The sequence below is a fragment of the Bufo gargarizans genome, chromosome 4, assembly GCF_014858855.1.
Source record: "Bufo gargarizans isolate SCDJY-AF-19 chromosome 4, ASM1485885v1, whole genome shotgun sequence".
NCBI classification, from domain to species: Eukaryota; Metazoa; Chordata; class Amphibia; order Anura; family Bufonidae; genus Bufo; species Bufo gargarizans.
The window spans coordinates 441,969,515-441,989,046 of NC_058083.1; the positions used below are offsets into that span (position 1 = coordinate 441,969,515).

The window sequence follows — 19,532 nt, forward strand, 5'->3', positions numbered from 1 at the left end:
GGTCCACAGCAAGGGCTTCACACGGTCGTGTGAACGATCCCTAAGTACTATACTATGCATAGTATAATACTGTAGTAATAACTGCCATTAGATGAGAACTGCAGACGTATAAAAGTATTCCAATATATGTCAGGTTTATGTGGGAATTCTGTTGCATGGTATAAGTGCATTTCTTTGTCTACCGTCCAATAATGCCATACTGTAGTTTATGTGAAATATTGTAGGATCTGTAATACCACTGACTTCCTTGCTTTCTTATAAACAGGATATGCATTTCCTTTATGACCTGAGTAGCGCAGATGGTTTCTATACAGAATACATGTCCTTTCTATAATTCTTAGTACTAGGAGTCAAGATAAGAACTGAATTTAGTCACCTTAATAAATGGATTATTTTAAATGTCATGTAGACTTTTATCAGCCAGAATGGAAAACAGTGACGTTATTTCCCATCTTCTGACTGAATTGCCACAAAATTATCTTCATCTTTGAAAACAATTTTTTTTTTATATTGCTTAAAAGGGAACCTATCACTGGTATTTTGTGTATATTGCTGAGGACATGGGTTGCTAGATGGTCGCTAGCACATCTGCAATACCCAGTCCCCATAGCTTTGTGTGCTTTTATTGTGTAAAAAAACTGATTTGATACATATGCAAATTAACCTGAGATGAGTCCTGTATGTGAGATGAGTCAGGGACAGGACTCATCTCAAGTTATGTATCAAATCTGTGTTTTTACACAATAAAAGCACACAGAGCTATGGGGACTGGGTATTGCGGATGTGCTAGCGGCCATCTAGCAACTCATGTCCTCAGCTCTATACACAAAATCCCGGTCACAGGTTCCCTTTAATGCACCAAAAATGAAGAATCAAGCAGTTTTGTGTATACAGCTATTATGCAAAACTGGTGTTGAAAAAATTGCAAGTGATGCCCACATGCAACATTCAGTGTATATTTTTGCAATGTTTGGTCAGATTTCACATTTGTTGAGCCTCTCCACTTTTAGAAGTGTAGTGAAAAGTAGGTAGGATTTATTATTAGAACACCTCAAGTCTCATTTATAATGTGCAACGTTTTAAAAAATTTGCAAAAAATTCCCATCTCCACACCAGGCAATCCCCTGGTGTACTTTTACAGACATAAGTGTATACCACATTATACTAGCTACAAATATATTATAACTTTGCACTATTTCATTCATTTGGTGCTACCTCAAAAGGTAGACTAAGACTAAGGCCTCTTTCGCACTGGCGGGCCGCAATACGCGAGCACAGTCCGTGGGGCAGCCGCAGCGGATCGAGGACCCATTAACTTGAATGGGTCCGCGATCCAGCTGTTCCGCAAAAAGATAGGACATGTTTTATCTTTTTGTGGAACGGAAGTACGGGACGAAACCCCACGGAAGCTCTCCGTAGTGCTTCCGTATGGTCCCGCTTCGTGGTTCCGTTCCGTACCATTCCGCATCTCCGGATTTGCAGACCCATTCAAGTGAATGGGTCCACATCCGTGATGCGGAATGCCCAAAGAACGGCACCCGTGTATTGCTGATCCGCAAAAGGCAATGGGGCGCACACGCCAGTGTGAAAGAGGCCTTAGGCTGCATTCACATGTTCGTGGAACACGGACCGTGATATACCGGACTGGCATCCTGCTTAGGGCAGGAGTGCACGGTGTGGTTCCTGCCGTGCGCTTCCTGCTGCTGCCGCTGTACAGTGATACACTCGTATGATCTATACCAGTGTATTACTGTATTGCGGCTGCAGCAGGAAGCGCACGCCGTCATAGCAACCAATGCAGGATGCCAGTCCGGTATGCACTAAGCAGGATGCCAGTCCGGTATCTCACGGTCCGTGTTCCACGAACGTGTGAATGCAGCCTTAAAACTGACACCAAAACCGCTGCAAATGATAAATCCCCCCCCCCTTTTTTTGTCTCAATGCAGTTATGCTCCTCTATTTCTTGCTAACCTTCCAAATGCATGCTAGCATTGGAAGGATTAAAATTGTGAAGGTGCACATTCACTGAATTAGGGATGTTTGTACAAATCTCATAAAATTTTAATGTTGTAGGATACCAAAAACAGAAGTTTCCCACTTTCCATTCTTGGGAAGTGATTTGCTGTAGTTAATGTTGTGAAACAATTCTGTAGTATTGTATTCAGTACCACAGCAAAGTCATTATGTTGGCCTCCTGTATCTGACGTGTTGGATTTTGTACTTTATGGACTATAATACTGGTCTGCATATTAATGCATGATCTTGGTCTGCACCTTCTGATCATTGTCGACTTTTTTCAGGATATTTCACGGATTCATTAAAAGAAATCATGATGGGATCCTTTTCAACTGTGAATTATATCTGGATATAGCTCCAAATGAAACGGTAAGTAATGTAATTGCTGCAAAATACTTGCGTTAGCTATCAGAATTATATCATATATACATTATAATATATACATAAAGTACATACAGAAAGTCAGCAATAAATCCAGCACTTTGGCACATGGTCTTTTCTGGATTTGAAAGAAGAATCATTTGCACCATAAACCCACCTCAGATAGGAAGCAGTAGATCATGAGAGATCATTGCAGTTTTAAAAAACGGTACCTATCATTTTTAAAACTTTTGACAGGTCAGACGTTTTAATTAGTGTGGGTCTGGATTCTGAGACCCCCAATGATCGCTAAGCAAGGCGGTAGACGTGCTCAGCTGGGAACTGTACCCTTTGTTTCTATTTTGCCCTTCTGCTCTGCCTGAGCAATCCATAAGACTTCCTATAAATCTGTACACTGCTCATATGGACATAGGACCAGATGCCTTCAGCCGCAAGCGCACATGAACAGGACAGCCAGTTTTATAGGTACAAATCTGCTGATCTGGGAAAGCTTGATACACTATACCAGGGCTGGCCAACCTGAGGCTCTCCAGCTGTTGCAAAACTACAACTTCCAGCATGCCCAGGCTACCTACAGCTATCAGCCTACAGCAGGGCATGGTGGGAGTTGTAGTTTTACAACAGCTGGAGAGCCTCAGGTTGGCCATGCCTGCACTATACAGTCCATCAAAGAGCAACTTGATGGAAAAGAAGTATCCTCCACCTTGTGAAGGTTCCAATAAGGCCTAGTTCACACAAACGTTTTTTTTTTTGAGAGTGCACGGGCCGTTTTTTTGTGTTCCGTATACGGTCCGTATACGGAACCATTCATTTCAATAGTTCCACAAAAAAAACTGAATGTGTTCCGTATGCATTCCGTTTCCGTATTTCCGTTTTTCCGTTCCGTTGAAAGATAGAGCTCGTCATATATTTGGCCGTAAATCACGGGTCGTGGCTCCATTCAAGTCAATGGGTCCGCAAAAAAAAACGGAACACATACGGAAATGCATCCGTATATCTTCCGTTTCCGTTCCGTTTTTTCTGAACCATCTATTGAAAATGTTATGGCCAGCCCAATTTTTTCTATGTAATTACTGTATACTGTACATGGCATACGGAAAAACAGAAAGGAAACGGAAACACAATGGAACTCAAAAACGGAACAACGGATCTGTGAAAAAGGGACCGCAAAAAACCAATAAAAGCCATACGGTCGTGTGAACTAGGCCTAACAATTATATTTGGTTATTGCTATTTATGAAAGCTCAGCCTACACTACAAATTAAACTTAAAATTTCAATTTTCTAAGCAGATTATTATTATCATCAAACTTGACCTTATAGAAAAAGATATTTTCTTTTAGTTTAATTAAGTGCTATCTTTGAATATGTTGTTTGTTCCCTGCATGTACATATAAATCAGGTCTTGCGTCACAGGCACAGGCCATTTAATTATAGTTTTCAAACCTTTCAGCAGGAGAAGATTAAGTACATTTTGCTGAATGTGTGCATTGATAGACAGCTAATTTGTCTGAAAGGTTTGTGCAATTAAAAACATCTGCCGGCAGCATTTGTAAGAGGAGGTCCGCTAATCCTATCCGCGGTGTTACTGCCATGATGGGATAACCTGAGACTGTGTCAAAGCTATAAGCTACGGAACAGAAACGTTTGCAATGAATGAATGAAAAATGTACAATATTTGTTGTTTAAAAGTCTTAACAAACATGGAATATGAGCATAAATATAACTTTATGTAGAATGTGTACTGAGCCAAAAACCACGCATTATCCTTTTTATGCAAACAAAATTTAAAAGCCCTCTGCAAATGTTAATATGGATTATTAATTTAAATATTGCTATGTTCATTATATAATTGAATTTGAGGTACTTGGAAAATATTTCGAGCCCATCTGTCCCCAGCTCTTATAGATGGGACTCTTCACTAAAATGACTAACCTTTCATTGGGCATACACCTCCAAATGAAGTCAGAGAAAACAGGATCCAGATATATCCTTATCTAATTAAAAATATCCTTGGACCGATAAGGCTACTTTCACACTTGCGGCAGAGTGATCCGGCAAGCAGTTCCTTCGCTGGCAATCTGCATGCAAACGGACAGCATTTGTAGACGGATCCGGATCTGTCTCACAAATGCATTGCAAGAACGGATCCGTCTGTCCATTTGTCATACAGACAAACGGATCTGTTTAAATTTTTCTCCACATTTTTAAAGGTCTGCGCATGCCAGACCAGAAGGACGGATCCTGCATTGCGGTATTTTTAATGCCGGATCCGGCACTAATACAGTTCAGTTTTTTGGGCCGGAGATAAAAGCACAGCATGCTGCGGTATTATCTCCGTCCTGAACAGTCAAAAAGACTGAACTGATGACATCCTTATGCATCCTGAACGGATTTCTCTCCATTCAGAATGCATGGGGATAAAACTGATCAGTTATTTTTGTCTAGAGCCCCTAGGATGAAACTCAATACCGGAAAAGAAAAACCCTAGTGTAAAAGTACCCTAAGTTGTAAGACAAAGGTGGATGCAGCCACACCCCCATATTTACAGTGCAAAGATAAAGTTAGTCATCACATCCTATAAGATGAAACAAATGCAAAGTTGCACCTATACCATGACTGTGATACAAAAGATGCTTAGGTACTCTGCAAACATTGACTATATGGATTATAAATTGTACTGATGATATATTCACCATATAAATGAATCTGAGATCTTAGCAAATATTTGATCAAAGTAAATGAGCCCATTCACCATGAAAAGGTGACCTCTTCTAGTTGGGATCCTACTCAAATACAACGTACCTCTCTTAAGATCTAGACTTTAAATACAGGGAGAGTAGAATCTAGCTGTATTTTACTTTAATTAAAACACCTTGGACCGATGGATATCCTTTTCTATGCAGCCCAAAAATATTCAGGTGATTGGTATAGGGACCATGCCTGACTCATATAGCCTAGACCAGTGATGGCTAACCTCCGGCACTCCAGATGTTGTCAAACTATGCTCCATTCCTTTCTGTGGAGTTCTGAGAACAGCCAAGCAAGTGTGCATCTTGGGTGTTGTAGTTTTAACACGGCCGGAGTGCCGGAGGTTAGCCATTACAGGTCTAGACTATATTCTGAGTGAAAGTTGACTATTGCACAAGTTTGCAAGAAAACTGAAGCAAACAATATGCCAAGTTTAGTCCAGGTCTCCTAGCCTTGTGTCAGTTACCAAATAAGGGACACCAATTGTGACCAAATCTGTTTTTCTTTTGTTTTAGTAAAATTGAGTACACGATGGACAATTTAGTGTGGTTGAGCTTTTTAGACTGGGTTTCCACAGGCAGCCGAAACCCTATCCATCCTTGTTGGCTTTTTTTTTAATTTTAGGCATTAACTGTTATGCCAGTTTTTGTCATGGCCTGGATGAAAGTGACAGACATTTTAGAAAAATTGCTGTGTTACCTAATGTATAAAGCCCACAGATCAAGATGAAAAACAAACAGCTGTTTCCCATTTCATCATCAGCATTATTGCAATAAAATGTAACTTTCTTTTATTTTACAGAGAAATGGGGAACTCAGAAAGTCAGTACAGTGTTCAAGGGACACGAAGTCCAGGAGGAAGTCCCTTGTCGGATGGAAAACAGAAGAGCTGCTCTTTGAAAATTCATAGTATTCACGGAGAGGAAGAAAAGAACTGGCCTTCTCCTGGATGGGGACGGACAAGCAGCAGTGCTAGCTACAAATCTCGTTCCTTAGCAAGGACCTGTCTGTCTCAGTGTAAGAGTAATCCACCGTATTCATCAAGACATGGTGATGTTGTGCTCAAAAGCTCTAAAAGTTGCACCCATCACAAGCAAAGAGCTAATCTAGCTGGTGAATGTTGCCAGGCAAATAACAACACATATATACCAGACAGCAGTTATCATTATGTTGGTGTTGACACCCCAGTAGACCATAGGGGATGCAATGGACATATTTTAAGCTGCTATGAAATTCATGATAGCATGTCTGCTGCACTGCAAGCTGAAGAAAGGAAAAGCCCAAAGGTCTTGATAAAAACACTTGGAAAACTGGATGGTTGCCTCAGAGTTGAATTCCACAACAGTGGGAATGGTGTACCATCTGAAGAGTCTGATGGACCTGTTCAGCTACTCAGGTACTCGCCTGCAATGGAAATGAAGGATATGATCCACCGTGACCCTCAGAGAAATTCTGGCATGGAGTATACTGCAAGCCATGGTCTGTCAGTAAGTGATTCTGGACTAAGATCAAGCAAAGGGAGTTCATTAAGTTCTGACTCTTCTTGGTATGATTGCCCGTGGGGAAACAATAGAGACATTAATGACTTGGATGGCTCATACCTGACTAGGAGTTCCATAGACACTAGTGTACATGGAGGACTTACCCCAACTGGGAGTAGTATACTTTTCAATCAGACATCGTCTCTGTCTTCACTCCGTGAGTTATACAATTCTGATTTGCACGGTGCGTTAACCCCAGGTCGACTTTCAGATGAATACATAGGTGGCCATCCTACTTTAAGCAACAGAGTTTCATTTGCCTCAGATATTGATGTTGCATCGAGAGTAGAACACAGAGGACCTTCTCATTATTCTTCATACACTCTACCCTGCAGAAAATCAAAGCCTTTAACAGAGGATGCATCAAAAAAAGATACACTTAAAAGTCGAATGAGGCGCATTAGTGATTGGACAGGTAGTCTTTCAAGGAAGAAGAGAAAGCTGCAGGTATGTAAAATATATTTTTAAAAGTTGCTATGGAATAAATACTGTAAGAATTATTGTACAAAGGTTCAGATTTCTAAGGCAAATATACAAAATTGATATCATATAGTTTTCTTAAAAGTGTTGCCTATTTACCTGACTAAAATGAATACCGTATCTGTAGGAACTTTGAGCATATGCATGTTTCTCAACTGTTTGTAGTTTAAAGGGGTTGTGTAGTGGCATAATATTGGTTACCTATTCTCATGATCATCTGATCATCGATTTCCCAGTTTGAAGGGTTGATAGCGCCCCTTTTGAGAACTGCTTCCTCTTCAGTATTTCCCTGCACGCCGTTAGGTTGCAGTGTAATTACAATTGTTTGTCCTATTTACTTGAATGGGATGAGCAGTTGCAATTACGCTGCATTGGTGCTACAAGGGAGACAGTGTACGGGGGAATATTGAAGGGAACACAGTGTTTGCATGAGCACTGCAACCTGTTTAAGAAGCTGATTGGCAGGGGTGCTGGGTGTCTGACCCCCGCTTGTCAAATATTGATGACCTATCCTGAGGATAGGTCTATAGTGCATTGCCACTGCACAACTCCTATAGTGCAGCAACAATAACAAGAGCAATGTCAATGAGCTAAATATGTATATTTATATATATATATATATATATATATATATATTTATATATAGACAAAATATAAAAGTTGGGCAGCACAGCTGTGTATCAGGTACAGGCGGAGTGCCAGCGGCTGTGGAGGTGATCCCCCTCCAAATAATAAGTGAAAGAAATTCCACGGCACCTCCAAGGTGTAAAATAGTAACACAACTTTATTCACCAGACCCGCAACGTTTCGATCCGCTTCCTCGTATCTTTCTCAAGCAGTGACAACATCATTAGTCAATAAAAGTGTCAATTACATCAATCAAACAAAATATATCAAAAGAACTGCCAAAATACATAATGTGTCGACATATATCATGACTATATACCATAGTATGAACATAAAATACAAAATCGTGCTATGGGCACTATTGCCGAATCATAACTTAATATACGTATAAATGATCATCTTAATTATAACCTCAGACATCTGTGAATAACTTCCTAATCACATATTTAGTGCAGATGTACCTTAAAAACAAGCAAGATTAGGAAGGTCCTAGAGTGGGCGATGGAAGTGGTCCACATGGATGTCGCCGTGCAGGTCAATCTACCGCGCATGTCACAGGACCTTTTGAAACTTTCCAATCACATGATCGTATGTCCGATCATGTGATTAGGACTCCTATGTCGATTCTCCAAATTCGCGGGCACCTGGGTAATCCGACGTCATGCGCTCCACAGTCTCGTGGAACACATGCGTCTATGTATGCATACCCGCTAGTAGCTCGATGGTTCGACGTCATGCGCACATTATGACTCCAAGTCCCGTCTGCACACAGTAAAATGTATGACCTCCTGTGGAGTGGGTAATATTGTACATCGGGATCAATTATAGGGTTGAGAGGCACACAGCAATATTGCAACATGTAATGATGTGCCAATATTCATGTGAGAATTAAAAGTATATATCTCTAGCAGCTGTCCCGCGTCTCATGCATCATGTAGATCTGTTGGGAGTCTGAATCAAAGGATATCAGTATCCGTCCAGAGTACATGCAACGTTACAGTAATCACTAGACTACAAATGGTCATAAAGAGAAAGGTATATAGTATCAACATTGTTAATTGATCCCCTAGTCATACGAGGAGTCCAACGAGTGTATCATGTACATATATAGTACATATATAGTATATGAGCATGTCAATCTATCCATATTGTTTCTCTATAATACAGTCATATTCTTTTCTTTAGCATAGCAAGTGCTTGTAGATTTTGTTACATTTATACATATCTAATTTTTCACTAGGAACCTAAATGTAAGGATGCAACTGAATGTTTTGACAGTGGAATTGATGGCTTTACTGCAGAAACAAGCTCTCCTCCACATCTCTCCAGCATATTGTGGTCCGGGGGCTCTGGTCCTCTTATGCAGCCTAGAAATGAACATACTAGTGTTATTGGCAGTGATGCTGTAAGGCAGAACATCTATGAAAATTTTATGAGAGAACTGGAATTAGAAAAAAACAATGTGGAGGAAACTGCTACGTCAACAGGTACAGAAGACTCAAGTAATGACTCTCTTAGTTCATTGGAGCAACTTGACTTACTTTTTGAGAAAGAACAAGGAGTTGTTCGCAAGGCTGGATGGCTATTCTTCAAACCCCTTATTACCCTTCAAAAGGAGAAGAAACTGGAGCTTGTAAACCGCAGAAAGTGGAAGCAATACTGGGTGACACTTAAAGGTAAGCCCCATAGTTATGTGCTGTTAAAGGTGCTCCTTGCTTCATCATGACTACAGACTCTGCAGAATTGAAATGGATTACTCTCTATACCATATTTACTAATGTAATCTTTGACTTCAAATTACATACTATATTTGGAGGAGGAAAATAAGAAAAAAAATATTTTCTATCAGACTTTAGAGCAAACCCCCAAATCAGACCCTCATTCTTCATCAGACCTCAGATCAGACCCTCAATCATCATCAGACTCCCAAATCAGACCCCCATTTTTCATCATGCCTCAGATCAGACCCCCGAGCTCCATCAGCATCAGATCAGACCCCCCAAAATCCATAAGCCTTGCATCAGATCCCCTAGCCTCCGTCACCTCCCATCAGACCCCCCAGTCTTCATCAGCCTCAGATCAGACCCCCATCAGGCTCCCCAGCCTGCATTAGCCTCTGGTCAGATCCCCCAGCCTCCATCAGCCTCAGATCAGACACAGTCCTTACCGCGACACAGTGCGCAGTGGGACCCGGAAGAAGCGCAGTGCTACTGCAAAAAAGAGAAAATTCCTCAAATTGCTGCAGAATTACTTTATGGGCCAGTTTGCAGAAGATCACACTAGTGGCGATGCATTGTTGGATCTAATAATTGCTAACAATGCACAGCTTGTTGGAAATGTTACTGTTCATAAAACACTTGGTAATAGTGATTACAATATAATGACAATATAATTATAAAAAGCAAACTCTGTCAGAGAGAGCAAAACCACAGAATTTTAAAAAGGCCAATTTCCCTGGGATGAGGGCAGCATTTCAGGGCATAGACTGGGAGCAGCTACTGTCACATAATAATACTGAGGATAAATGGGAGAGCTTTAAATACACATTGAGTAATTACACTAAAAAATTTATTCCTGTAGGTAAAATGTATAAACAGATAAAATTAAACCCTACATGGCTTACTGCTACTGTAAAAAGGGCAATAAATGAGAAAAAAAAGGGCATTAGCTTTTGGACTATAAGAGGCACTGCCACTTTTTCCCCACTTTGGGAGTGAAAAAGTGCCAAAAATATGGTAGTTCTGTACTGGCAAATTTTCCTTAAGAAACAGCCATTTTAACATTATTGAAAAGGAGATTCCCAGTTAATATAGAATTTTCACATATTTGAATGGCAAATAATGAAATCCATGAGTTGTTCTTAATGCTTGCAGGGTGTGGTAGTAAAATATCAATGTCACTAAAGATATTTCATGGCAGAGCAAGGAGTATTATGAGTAGTGTCAATAACATTCTAGCCCCTAGGCTCCGACATGCTTTGTCAAGCTCTCAAAATATTCACTTTGCTTTAGGTAAAATTAGATATCAAGCCAAAATCCTCTTGTAACATTTTTGTATTAGATAGCTTTTCAGTCCAAGGTGAAAACCAAAGCACACAGACATACTTTTTTTTGGCCTGGTACAAATAACGCCTAACTTTAAATCCCACCCCCCAAACAACAACAACCAAGAAAAAAAATCTGAAAATGTAATTTTGCAATATGGTTAAAAGCACACAGTGCATGTGAAATATACATTTTTGGGGAAAAAGCAGAACTTATGTTGCTTCAGTACCCTGCCTAGTTATTGATCTACAGAAGAAGGCTGTCTCAAGAAGAAAAGATGGGAACTACTAGCGGCTCTCCTGGGAAAAGAAGATTCAATATGAGTTTTAGAAGATGATTTATAGGTGCAAAATAATGCTTTTCGAGATTGCACTGATCCCTTCGCCAGGTAAGAGACGGGTGAGGTTGTTTTGCGCCAATTAATCATCTTTTGAAACTCACATTGAATCTTCTTTTCCCCGGAGAACTGCCAGTAGTTCCCATCTATTCTTCTTGAGACAGCCTTAGGGTACCTCTGGATTCCGGCAGGCAGTTCTGTCGCTGCAATCTGTATGCAAATGGATACCATTTGTAGACGGATCCAGAAGTGGATCTGTCTCCCAAATGTATTGCAATACCAATACCGAATCCGTCTCTCCGGTTTTCATCTGGAAAAACGGATCCGGTATTTTTCTTTCTCACATTTTTAAAGGTCTGCGCATGCGCAGACTGCAAAACCTGATCCGTTTTTTTCCAGAACACTTAGGCATTCCGGCAAGTGTTCCAGAATTCTGGACGGAGAAAATACTGCAGCATTCTGCAGTATTTTCTCCATCCAAAAACCGTACACTGACTGAACTGAAGACATCCTGATGCATACTGAACGGATTGCTCTCCATTCAGAATGCATTAGGATAAAACTGATTTTTTTCCGGTATTGAGCCCCTATAACGGAACTCAATAGCGGATTCTTGAGCCCCTATAACGGAACTCAATAGCGGATTTCTGGGCCCTCACAGACATTGGGGAGATGGCATGCAGCAGCTGAGGCCTCTGATCTTGTACACCCGCAAAGCTGTTGTGTGCTCAGCACAACAGTGTTAGGAGAGTAGCCACTGTGTGAGCCTGTACTCGCCCTGCCAGACTGTCCTGTTAATATTTTTATCCTTTGCTCTCTTCTCAAGTGCTTTAAATACTAATGTAAAGGTAAATTGAAACCACAATTTTCTTAGATAACACATTATCACAAAGAATGTAGTACAAGTAGAATCTAGTACAAATTACTTTGAGCCTGTAACATATATTTTTCAGTATATTAAATTCTGAAGAAGGACCTGTCATATTTCCTGCCTATGTCTATGTTAGTAAATACTTGTACTTCTTATAAAATAACAGTCCCGTATTATCGTCTTAGAGCACTGATTGGAAGGAGTTATCCAGAAATTTATATTGATGACCTATTCTCAGGATAGGGCAACAATGTCTGATGGGGGTGCAACTCTTCCTAGACCAGTGACTTCACATGACCTAGTTGCAGCTCAGTTCCATTCCAGACAATGGGGCCGAGCTGCAATACCAAGCACAGCCACTATACAATGTACGGAGCTGTGCTTGGTAAGCTGCCATGAGGCCACAGTGCTCACCAAAGTTCTGGTGATCGCCGTGGCTTCCTGAAACAGCTGATCAAGAGGGATTCTAAGACTCGGACACTGCTGATGTGATATTGATGATCTATACTGAGGATAGGTCATCAATGTCAATTCCCAGATAACACCTTTAACACCTATCCTGTATATAGGTAAAAATTTGTTGTTTCTTGGTAAACCCCTATAAAAAATTATAATCACATTTTCAATATATAAAACGGTTTGTTTATATGTCTTGGATGATCTCCTTTATGCAAAAAAAAAGAAAAAAAGTAGCCACAAACAAATTTAGATGCACCCTTGCAATTACTTTTACTAGAGGCACCATGCAGTTTACTTAAAGTCTATGAACACCTTTGGGAGAAAACCGAATTCTACTCAGTTTGAGCTAAAAAAACTTTTTTTTCAATTGCTCTTTATTTTTTTAAAAAGTCAGCCTCATTCATAATAAATGGAGGCGGTTGTATTATCCTAACAGAAGCGTTTTTGCTGATCCCTGCCGAATCCAGCAAAAACGCAGATGGGAATGTAGCCTAACACGCATTATAGCTCAAGTCTTATCTTAAGTGTTTATGAGCTGTTAGTAGTTCAGAGATAAGGGCTTTACATATCCATCAGATAATGGCTCAAAGTGAAAATAAAAGTAAAATGCTCACAGCTAGGCTCAAATGTAACCCTTTATGACAAAAATTGATGCACATTTTTAATTTAAAAAAAAACAATAGAAAAAAATGATTTTAGACAAAAATGAGTAGAAAGCAAATCATAAAAAAATTAAATTGCACTTTTGGGTATGTTTAGTGAGTGCCCTTATGTCTGGATGCTGTGACTCTTTCAGATGACTGCAGTTTTTATATTTATTGTTGATGACAGATGCGCATTAAGTCATAATACATTTTATCCATTATCACTAATCTAAGGTTTTTACCTATTAATGCATCACTTTATACAATGGCAACTTTAATAACCATTTTGTTAAAAGTGGATTAGTAAACCCCCTGGGCCCTCCCTACAGGTGTGTTGCCAATGATATAGTATTTTGCATGCATACAAGACAATTACAAAGTATAAGAAGCTTAATATACAATGAGGAAAGATTACCTAGAATGTATAAAGTTTAAGTCATATTAATAATTATATAATTTTGCTTAAAGACTGTGAGAAGTTTTTATGAAGCTGTAGAATTTTGGTGGGAAAATGTCTTTGGCCTGAAGCTGGTTCAGCAACTTTTTTAATGTCATGATACAACTCTTCTAGTTGGTGGATGCCTACAGTTCAGGGTTGTCCCAGAGGTGTTTTCTTAGGCTAGATAGTAACCAAATTAAAAAAGATTCTCGCATGAATGTATCATGCATCTTTACATATATGTATATTTCCGCAGAGAAACGGCATACAGATTAATACATATATTTTTTTTAGACATTTCTTATACGCTCACCAGGAGACCTTTCTTGATGTGGGTTACGGGATGTAATCCATTCCAATCCAGATGAAATATGTGTGAGGCCCATTAGGACATATTGTGTCTCTGTAGCATATTGCAGTTGTTTTCAGTTTCTCACCGAGTACAACTTAAATAAGTCTGCACTACTTATTTAGGGTCTAAACGTAGCAACATGTCATTGTGTAGTCTTGTCCCCATAAAAATACTGCTAAACAAAAGCATCAAGGCTCATAATAATAAGGTTAGAACCGAAGGGCGAGGTGGTATAATACCCACAAAGTACTGCTTATTTGGGTCCCACAATCTCCAACGTACTTTCTGTCTAAGCATGAAATTCTAGTTGCCTCTACAGTTATGCAAAAAATACTTCCTTTGCTAGATATTGCAATATCCAACATACTGAGTATTTTATAAAGATGATTACGGAGACCGTGACAGCAATCCATGTAAATATGATGTTGGACAGTAAGATGTCTTGAGATTTATCATGGGGTATTTATATCCATGAATTATGGTGAAATTCTAAGGATCTTTAGATTTAAAATTTTTTAGATGGAGAGATCATGTATAGCGGGTTAGATAATAAATTTTCTGTTCTATTTAGGTCAATCATGAAAATAATAATTTGTGTGCAAAATCACGAAGGGTTCTAAATTCTTCAGTGTGTATTTGTTTTACATTCATGCCAATGTTGAGATTTATCATTAGGTATTTATAGCCATGACGTCCAGTGAAATTCTAAAGATCTTTAGATAAAATTATTTCCCTACTCAATTATAGTGAAATAACATAGCTTTTCTTAATATACTTAATTTAAGATAAGTAGTTTAGCATAAAGCACAGTCTTCTTAAAAAGGAAGGTATTCACATGCTTACTCTCATCGCATATCCATACAACTCTCATCGCATATCCACACAACAAACATAGAAACATAGAATGTGTCGGCAGATAAGAACCATTTGGCCCATCTAGTCTGCCTGATATACTAAATACTATGTATAGCCCCTGGGCCTATCTTATATAAAGGATGGCCTTATGCCTTTCCCATGCATGCTTAAACCCCTTCACTGTATTTGCAGCTACCACTTCTGCAGGAAGGCTATTCCATGCATCCACTACTCTCTACTAGTTTCCCCCTCTAATTTAAAACTATGTCCTCTTGTAGCAGTTTTTCTTCTTTTAAATATTCTCTCCTCTTTTACAGTGTTGATTCCCTTTATGTATTTAAAAGTTTCTATCATATCCCCTCTGTCTCTTCTTTCTTCCATGCTGTACATGTTAAGGTCCTTTAATCTTTCCTGGTAAGTTTTATCCTGCAATCCATGTACTAGTTTAGTAGCTCTACTCTGAACTCTCTCCAAAGTATCAATATCCTTCTGGAGATATGGTCTCCAGTACTGTGCACAATACTCCAAATGAGGTATCACTAGTGCTCTGTAGAGCGGCATAAGCACCTCCCTATTTCTACTGGTAATGCCTCTCCCTATTAACCCAAGCATTCTGCTAGCATTTCCTGCTGCTCTATGACATTGTCTGCCTACCTTTAAGTCTTCTGAAATAATGACTCCTAAATCCCTTTCCTCAGATACTGAGGTTAGGACTGTATCACTGATTTTATATTCTGCTCTTTGGTTTTTACAGGTGCATTATCTTGCACTTATCAACATTAACTTTTAGTTGCCGGATTTTTGACTATTCATCTAGTTTTCCTAAATCCTTTGTGTAACATAGTAACATAGTACATAAGGCCGAAAAAAGACATTTGTCTATCCAGTTCGGCCTTTCATCCTGCAAGTTGATCCAGAGGAAGGCAAAAAAACCCTGTGAGGTAGAAGCCAATTTTCCTCACTTTAGGGGAATAAAAATTCCTTCCCGACTCCAATCAGGCAATCAGAATAAATCCCTGGATCAACGATCTCTCTCTAGTAGCTATAGCCTGTAATATTATTACGCTGCAGAAATACATTCAGGCCCCTCTTGAATTCCTTTATTGTACTCACCATCACCACCTCCTCAGGCAGAGAGTTCCATAGTCTCACTGCTCTTACCGTAAAGAATCCTCTTCTATGTTTGTGTACAAACCTTCTTTCCTCCAGACGCAGAGGATGTCCCCTCGTCACAGTCACCGACCTGGGAATGAATAGATGATGGGATAGATCTCTGTACTGACCCCTGATATATTTATACATATTAATTAGATCTCCTCTCAGTCGTCTTTTTTGTAAAGTGAATAACCCTCATTTTGATAATCTTTCAGGGTACTGTAGTTGCCCCATTCCAGTTATTACTTTAGTTGCCTCCTCTGGACCCTCTCCAGCTCTGCTATGTCTGCTTTGTTCACTGGAGCCCAGAACTGTACACAGTACTCCATGTATGGTCTGACTAATGATTTGTAAAGTGGTAGGACTATGTTCTCATCACGGGCATCTATGCCCCTTTTGATGCAACCCATTATCTTATTGGCCTTGGCAGCAGCTGCCTGACACTGTTTTTTGCAGCTTAGTTTGCTGTTTATTAAAAAACCCATCAGCAAAAAGACACAACTTACCATTGAGGCCTTCTGCAATTTCGCTGATAAAGATATTAAACAATATGGGTCCCAGAACAGATCCCTGAGGTACCCCACTGGTAACAGGACCATGGTCTGAATATACTCCATTGACTACAACCCTCTGTTGTCTGTCCTTCAGCCACTGCCTAATCCATTCAACAATTTGGGAGTCCAAGCCCAAAGACTGCAATTTATTGATAAGCCTTCTATGTGGGACAGTATCAAAAGCCTTACTAAAGTCTAGAAAAGCGATGTCTACTATACATCCGCCATCTATTATTTTAGTCACCCAATCAAAAAAATCGATAAGATCAGTTTGACATGATCTCCCTGAAGTAAACCCATTCTGTTTTTCATCTTTCAATTCATGAGATTTTAGATGTTCCACAATCCTCTCCTTAAGTATGGTTTTAATTAATTTCCCCACTATTGATGTCAGGCTTACTGGCCTATAGTTGCCCGATTCCTCCCTACTGCCTTTCTTGTAAATGGGCACAACATTTGTTAATTTCCAATCTTCTGGGATGACTCCTGTTACCAGTGATTGGTTAAATAAATCTGTTAATGGTTTTGCTAGTTTACTGCTAAGCTCTTTTAAAAGCTTTGGATGTATCCCATCAGGCGCCCCTGTGACTTATTTGTATTAATTTTAGACAGCTGACTAAGTAAAGACACATGGATCAAACAATTTATTGGTCTTCCTTCCTAACTGAGGTCCTTTTCCTTAATTTTTCTTTGTAAAAACAGCAGTATGAAGTATTCATTGAGGCAGTCAGCTAGTTCATTATCTTCTTCCATATACCTTCCTTCTTTTGTTTTTAATTTGTTAATTCCTTGTTTTAGTCTACTTTTTTCATTTATGTATCTGAAGAATGTCTTATCGCTTTTTTTCACTGACTGAGCTAATTTCTCTTCTGCCTTTGCTTTAGAAACTCTTAATACTTGCTTGGCCTCTCTGTGCCTAATCTTATAAATTTGCCTATCATCCTCGTTTTTTTTGGTTTTTTTTATAATTACTAAATGCTATCTTTTTGTTTTTTATGATTTTGGCCACTTCTGCTGAGTACCACAGTGGTCTCTTCCTTTTTTTGCTTTTACTGACAAGCCTAATGCAATTATCTGTTGCCTTCAATAGTGCCACTTTTAAGTAGTCCCATTTCTCCTGGACTCCATTGAAACTTTTCCAATCTGATAGGGACTTGTATACCTCTAATCTAATTTTAGAAAATAATTTTTTTCCAAAACTTTTGATTTTGTGCGGTGTGAGTCACTGTACTTATAGTAAACCACACTGACTGGTGATCACTAGATCCCAAGCTTTCCCCTATAGTAATATCAGATACTAAATCTAAAATGCCCTCCTACTTGCTGTAGCGATTATCCCAGTAGGGAATTTAGAATATCTGTACTCCTGGCAGAACTAGCTATTTTGGTTTTCCAGTTTACATCAGGAAGATTAAAGTCTCCGATAATGATAACTTCCCCTTTCAATGTCATTTTAGCTATTTCCTCAACTAGTAGATCATCTAATTCTTTGACTTGGCTAGGTGATCTATATATCACACCTGCACGAGTTACCTTATGATTATCTAGCTACAAGGTAACCCAAACTGACTCTAATTTGGTCTTGCTAACTTGTATTAAAGTAGATTTTATGCTATCTTTCACATACAGGGCCACCCCTCCCCTTTCTTGCCTCCTCTGTCTTTCCTATATAGAGAGAACACTGGTATTGTTATATCCCAGTCATTCCTCCCATTGAACCATGTCTCAGTAACAGCCACTAAATCTATATTCTCAGATGCCATTATTGACTCAAGTTCATTGATCTTATTCCCTAAACTGCCAGCATTTCTTAACCTATGTGCTACTGGCATCTTCTGGCATTCTGGGGTAGTGGGATGAGACCTACAAATTGTTTCTTTCTTATCTATTGTGGCCAAAGGTGCAACCAGAGCGACTGAGCTGTAGCACATATTCAGCATAATAAATGCAGTGACAATTATTTCAACTTGAATACAGTTGTGTTTGGCTACAGGATAGGTGATAAGTGTCTGATAACTGCAGGCCCCAAGAATGGGAGCATCAGTTATCTTTGAATGTAGCAGTGGTCAGGTGTGTCTGTCTCTCCATTAAAACACCCTGGGACTGCAATTTGCATTAGTACACAAGCACTTTTACTTAAATATTCAGTCAAGCTTTGCCTTACTAGGTCTTGATTGTCTATGTTTAGAAATCATGGGTTTTCTGGTGCACAGTCACTTTTTTTTTGTAAATTTATGATGTCCATAATGTCTAATACCAACATGTCTTTCCTTTTTCTCTTATTAATCAAAGGTTGCACCTTGATGTTTTATGAGACCTATGAGGGAAATTCCACAGAGCAGAGTACTTCACCGAGATATGCTCTGTTTGCCGAAGATAGCATTGTGCAATCGGTTCCTGAGCATCCGAAAAAGGAAAATGTCTTCTGTCTCAGCAATTCCTTTGGAGATGTTTACCTATTTCAGGTTGGCCACTCCTTTCACTTTATTTAGTTGGTATCATATAGCTTGGGATTTTTTCTGATATGTTAAATAGATTTATACAGAAGTGATTTTCTGAATAGACAATTATTACAACTTACAGGGATTTCCAAATTTAGCATTTTTTGGCAATATAGAAATGCCAGAAGGTTACATCAGTTGGAGTCCAAGAGATCTGACTTGCAGGATTATACATGTTCACTCGCCACTTCAAGCTAATAGAAGTTATCAGAGGCCTACAATTCAGAAGGTTTTGAATTTGTTGATGATTACAGTTCTTGGATCCCAGCTGTGTAATCTTCTGAAATAAATAAATTAAATGTTAGATAATTCATTAAGGCTAGGTTCACACCATTTTTGGTGGGCCATTTAAGAGCTTCTGCCAAACGTGCTTCAGATGTACGCATCTGTATACCTACAGTTTATATGTCTGCATTACAAACAGTATCAGTACGCCTGATGAAGAGACTGGTGATGTCTCGAAAGCTCGCTATGTAACATCATTACTTCTATTTTTGTTAGCCATTAAAAGGTATCAAACCTGCAAT

The 19,532-nt window shown here is 39.2% G+C and overlaps 1 protein-coding gene across 4 annotated transcripts in view; it reads left to right on the forward strand.

The window, feature by feature from the left end:
- Positions 1 to 19,532, forward strand: part of TIAM2 (TIAM Rac1 associated GEF 2) — a 441,154-nt gene that overhangs the window by 196,505 nt on the left and 225,117 nt on the right. For all 4 annotated transcript variants that reach the window (XM_044289376.1, XM_044289380.1, XM_044289379.1 and 1 more), the window contains 4 exons: positions 2,301 to 2,385; positions 5,949 to 7,134; positions 9,035 to 9,470; positions 18,797 to 18,969. In XM_044289376.1, the coding sequence (XP_044145311.1) occupies positions 2,378 to 2,385; positions 5,949 to 7,134; positions 9,035 to 9,470; positions 18,797 to 18,969 (1,803 nt within the window). In that variant the 5' untranslated portion in view covers positions 2,301 to 2,377. The remainder of the gene's footprint in view (positions 1 to 2,300; positions 2,386 to 5,948; positions 7,135 to 9,034; positions 9,471 to 18,796; positions 18,970 to 19,532) is intronic.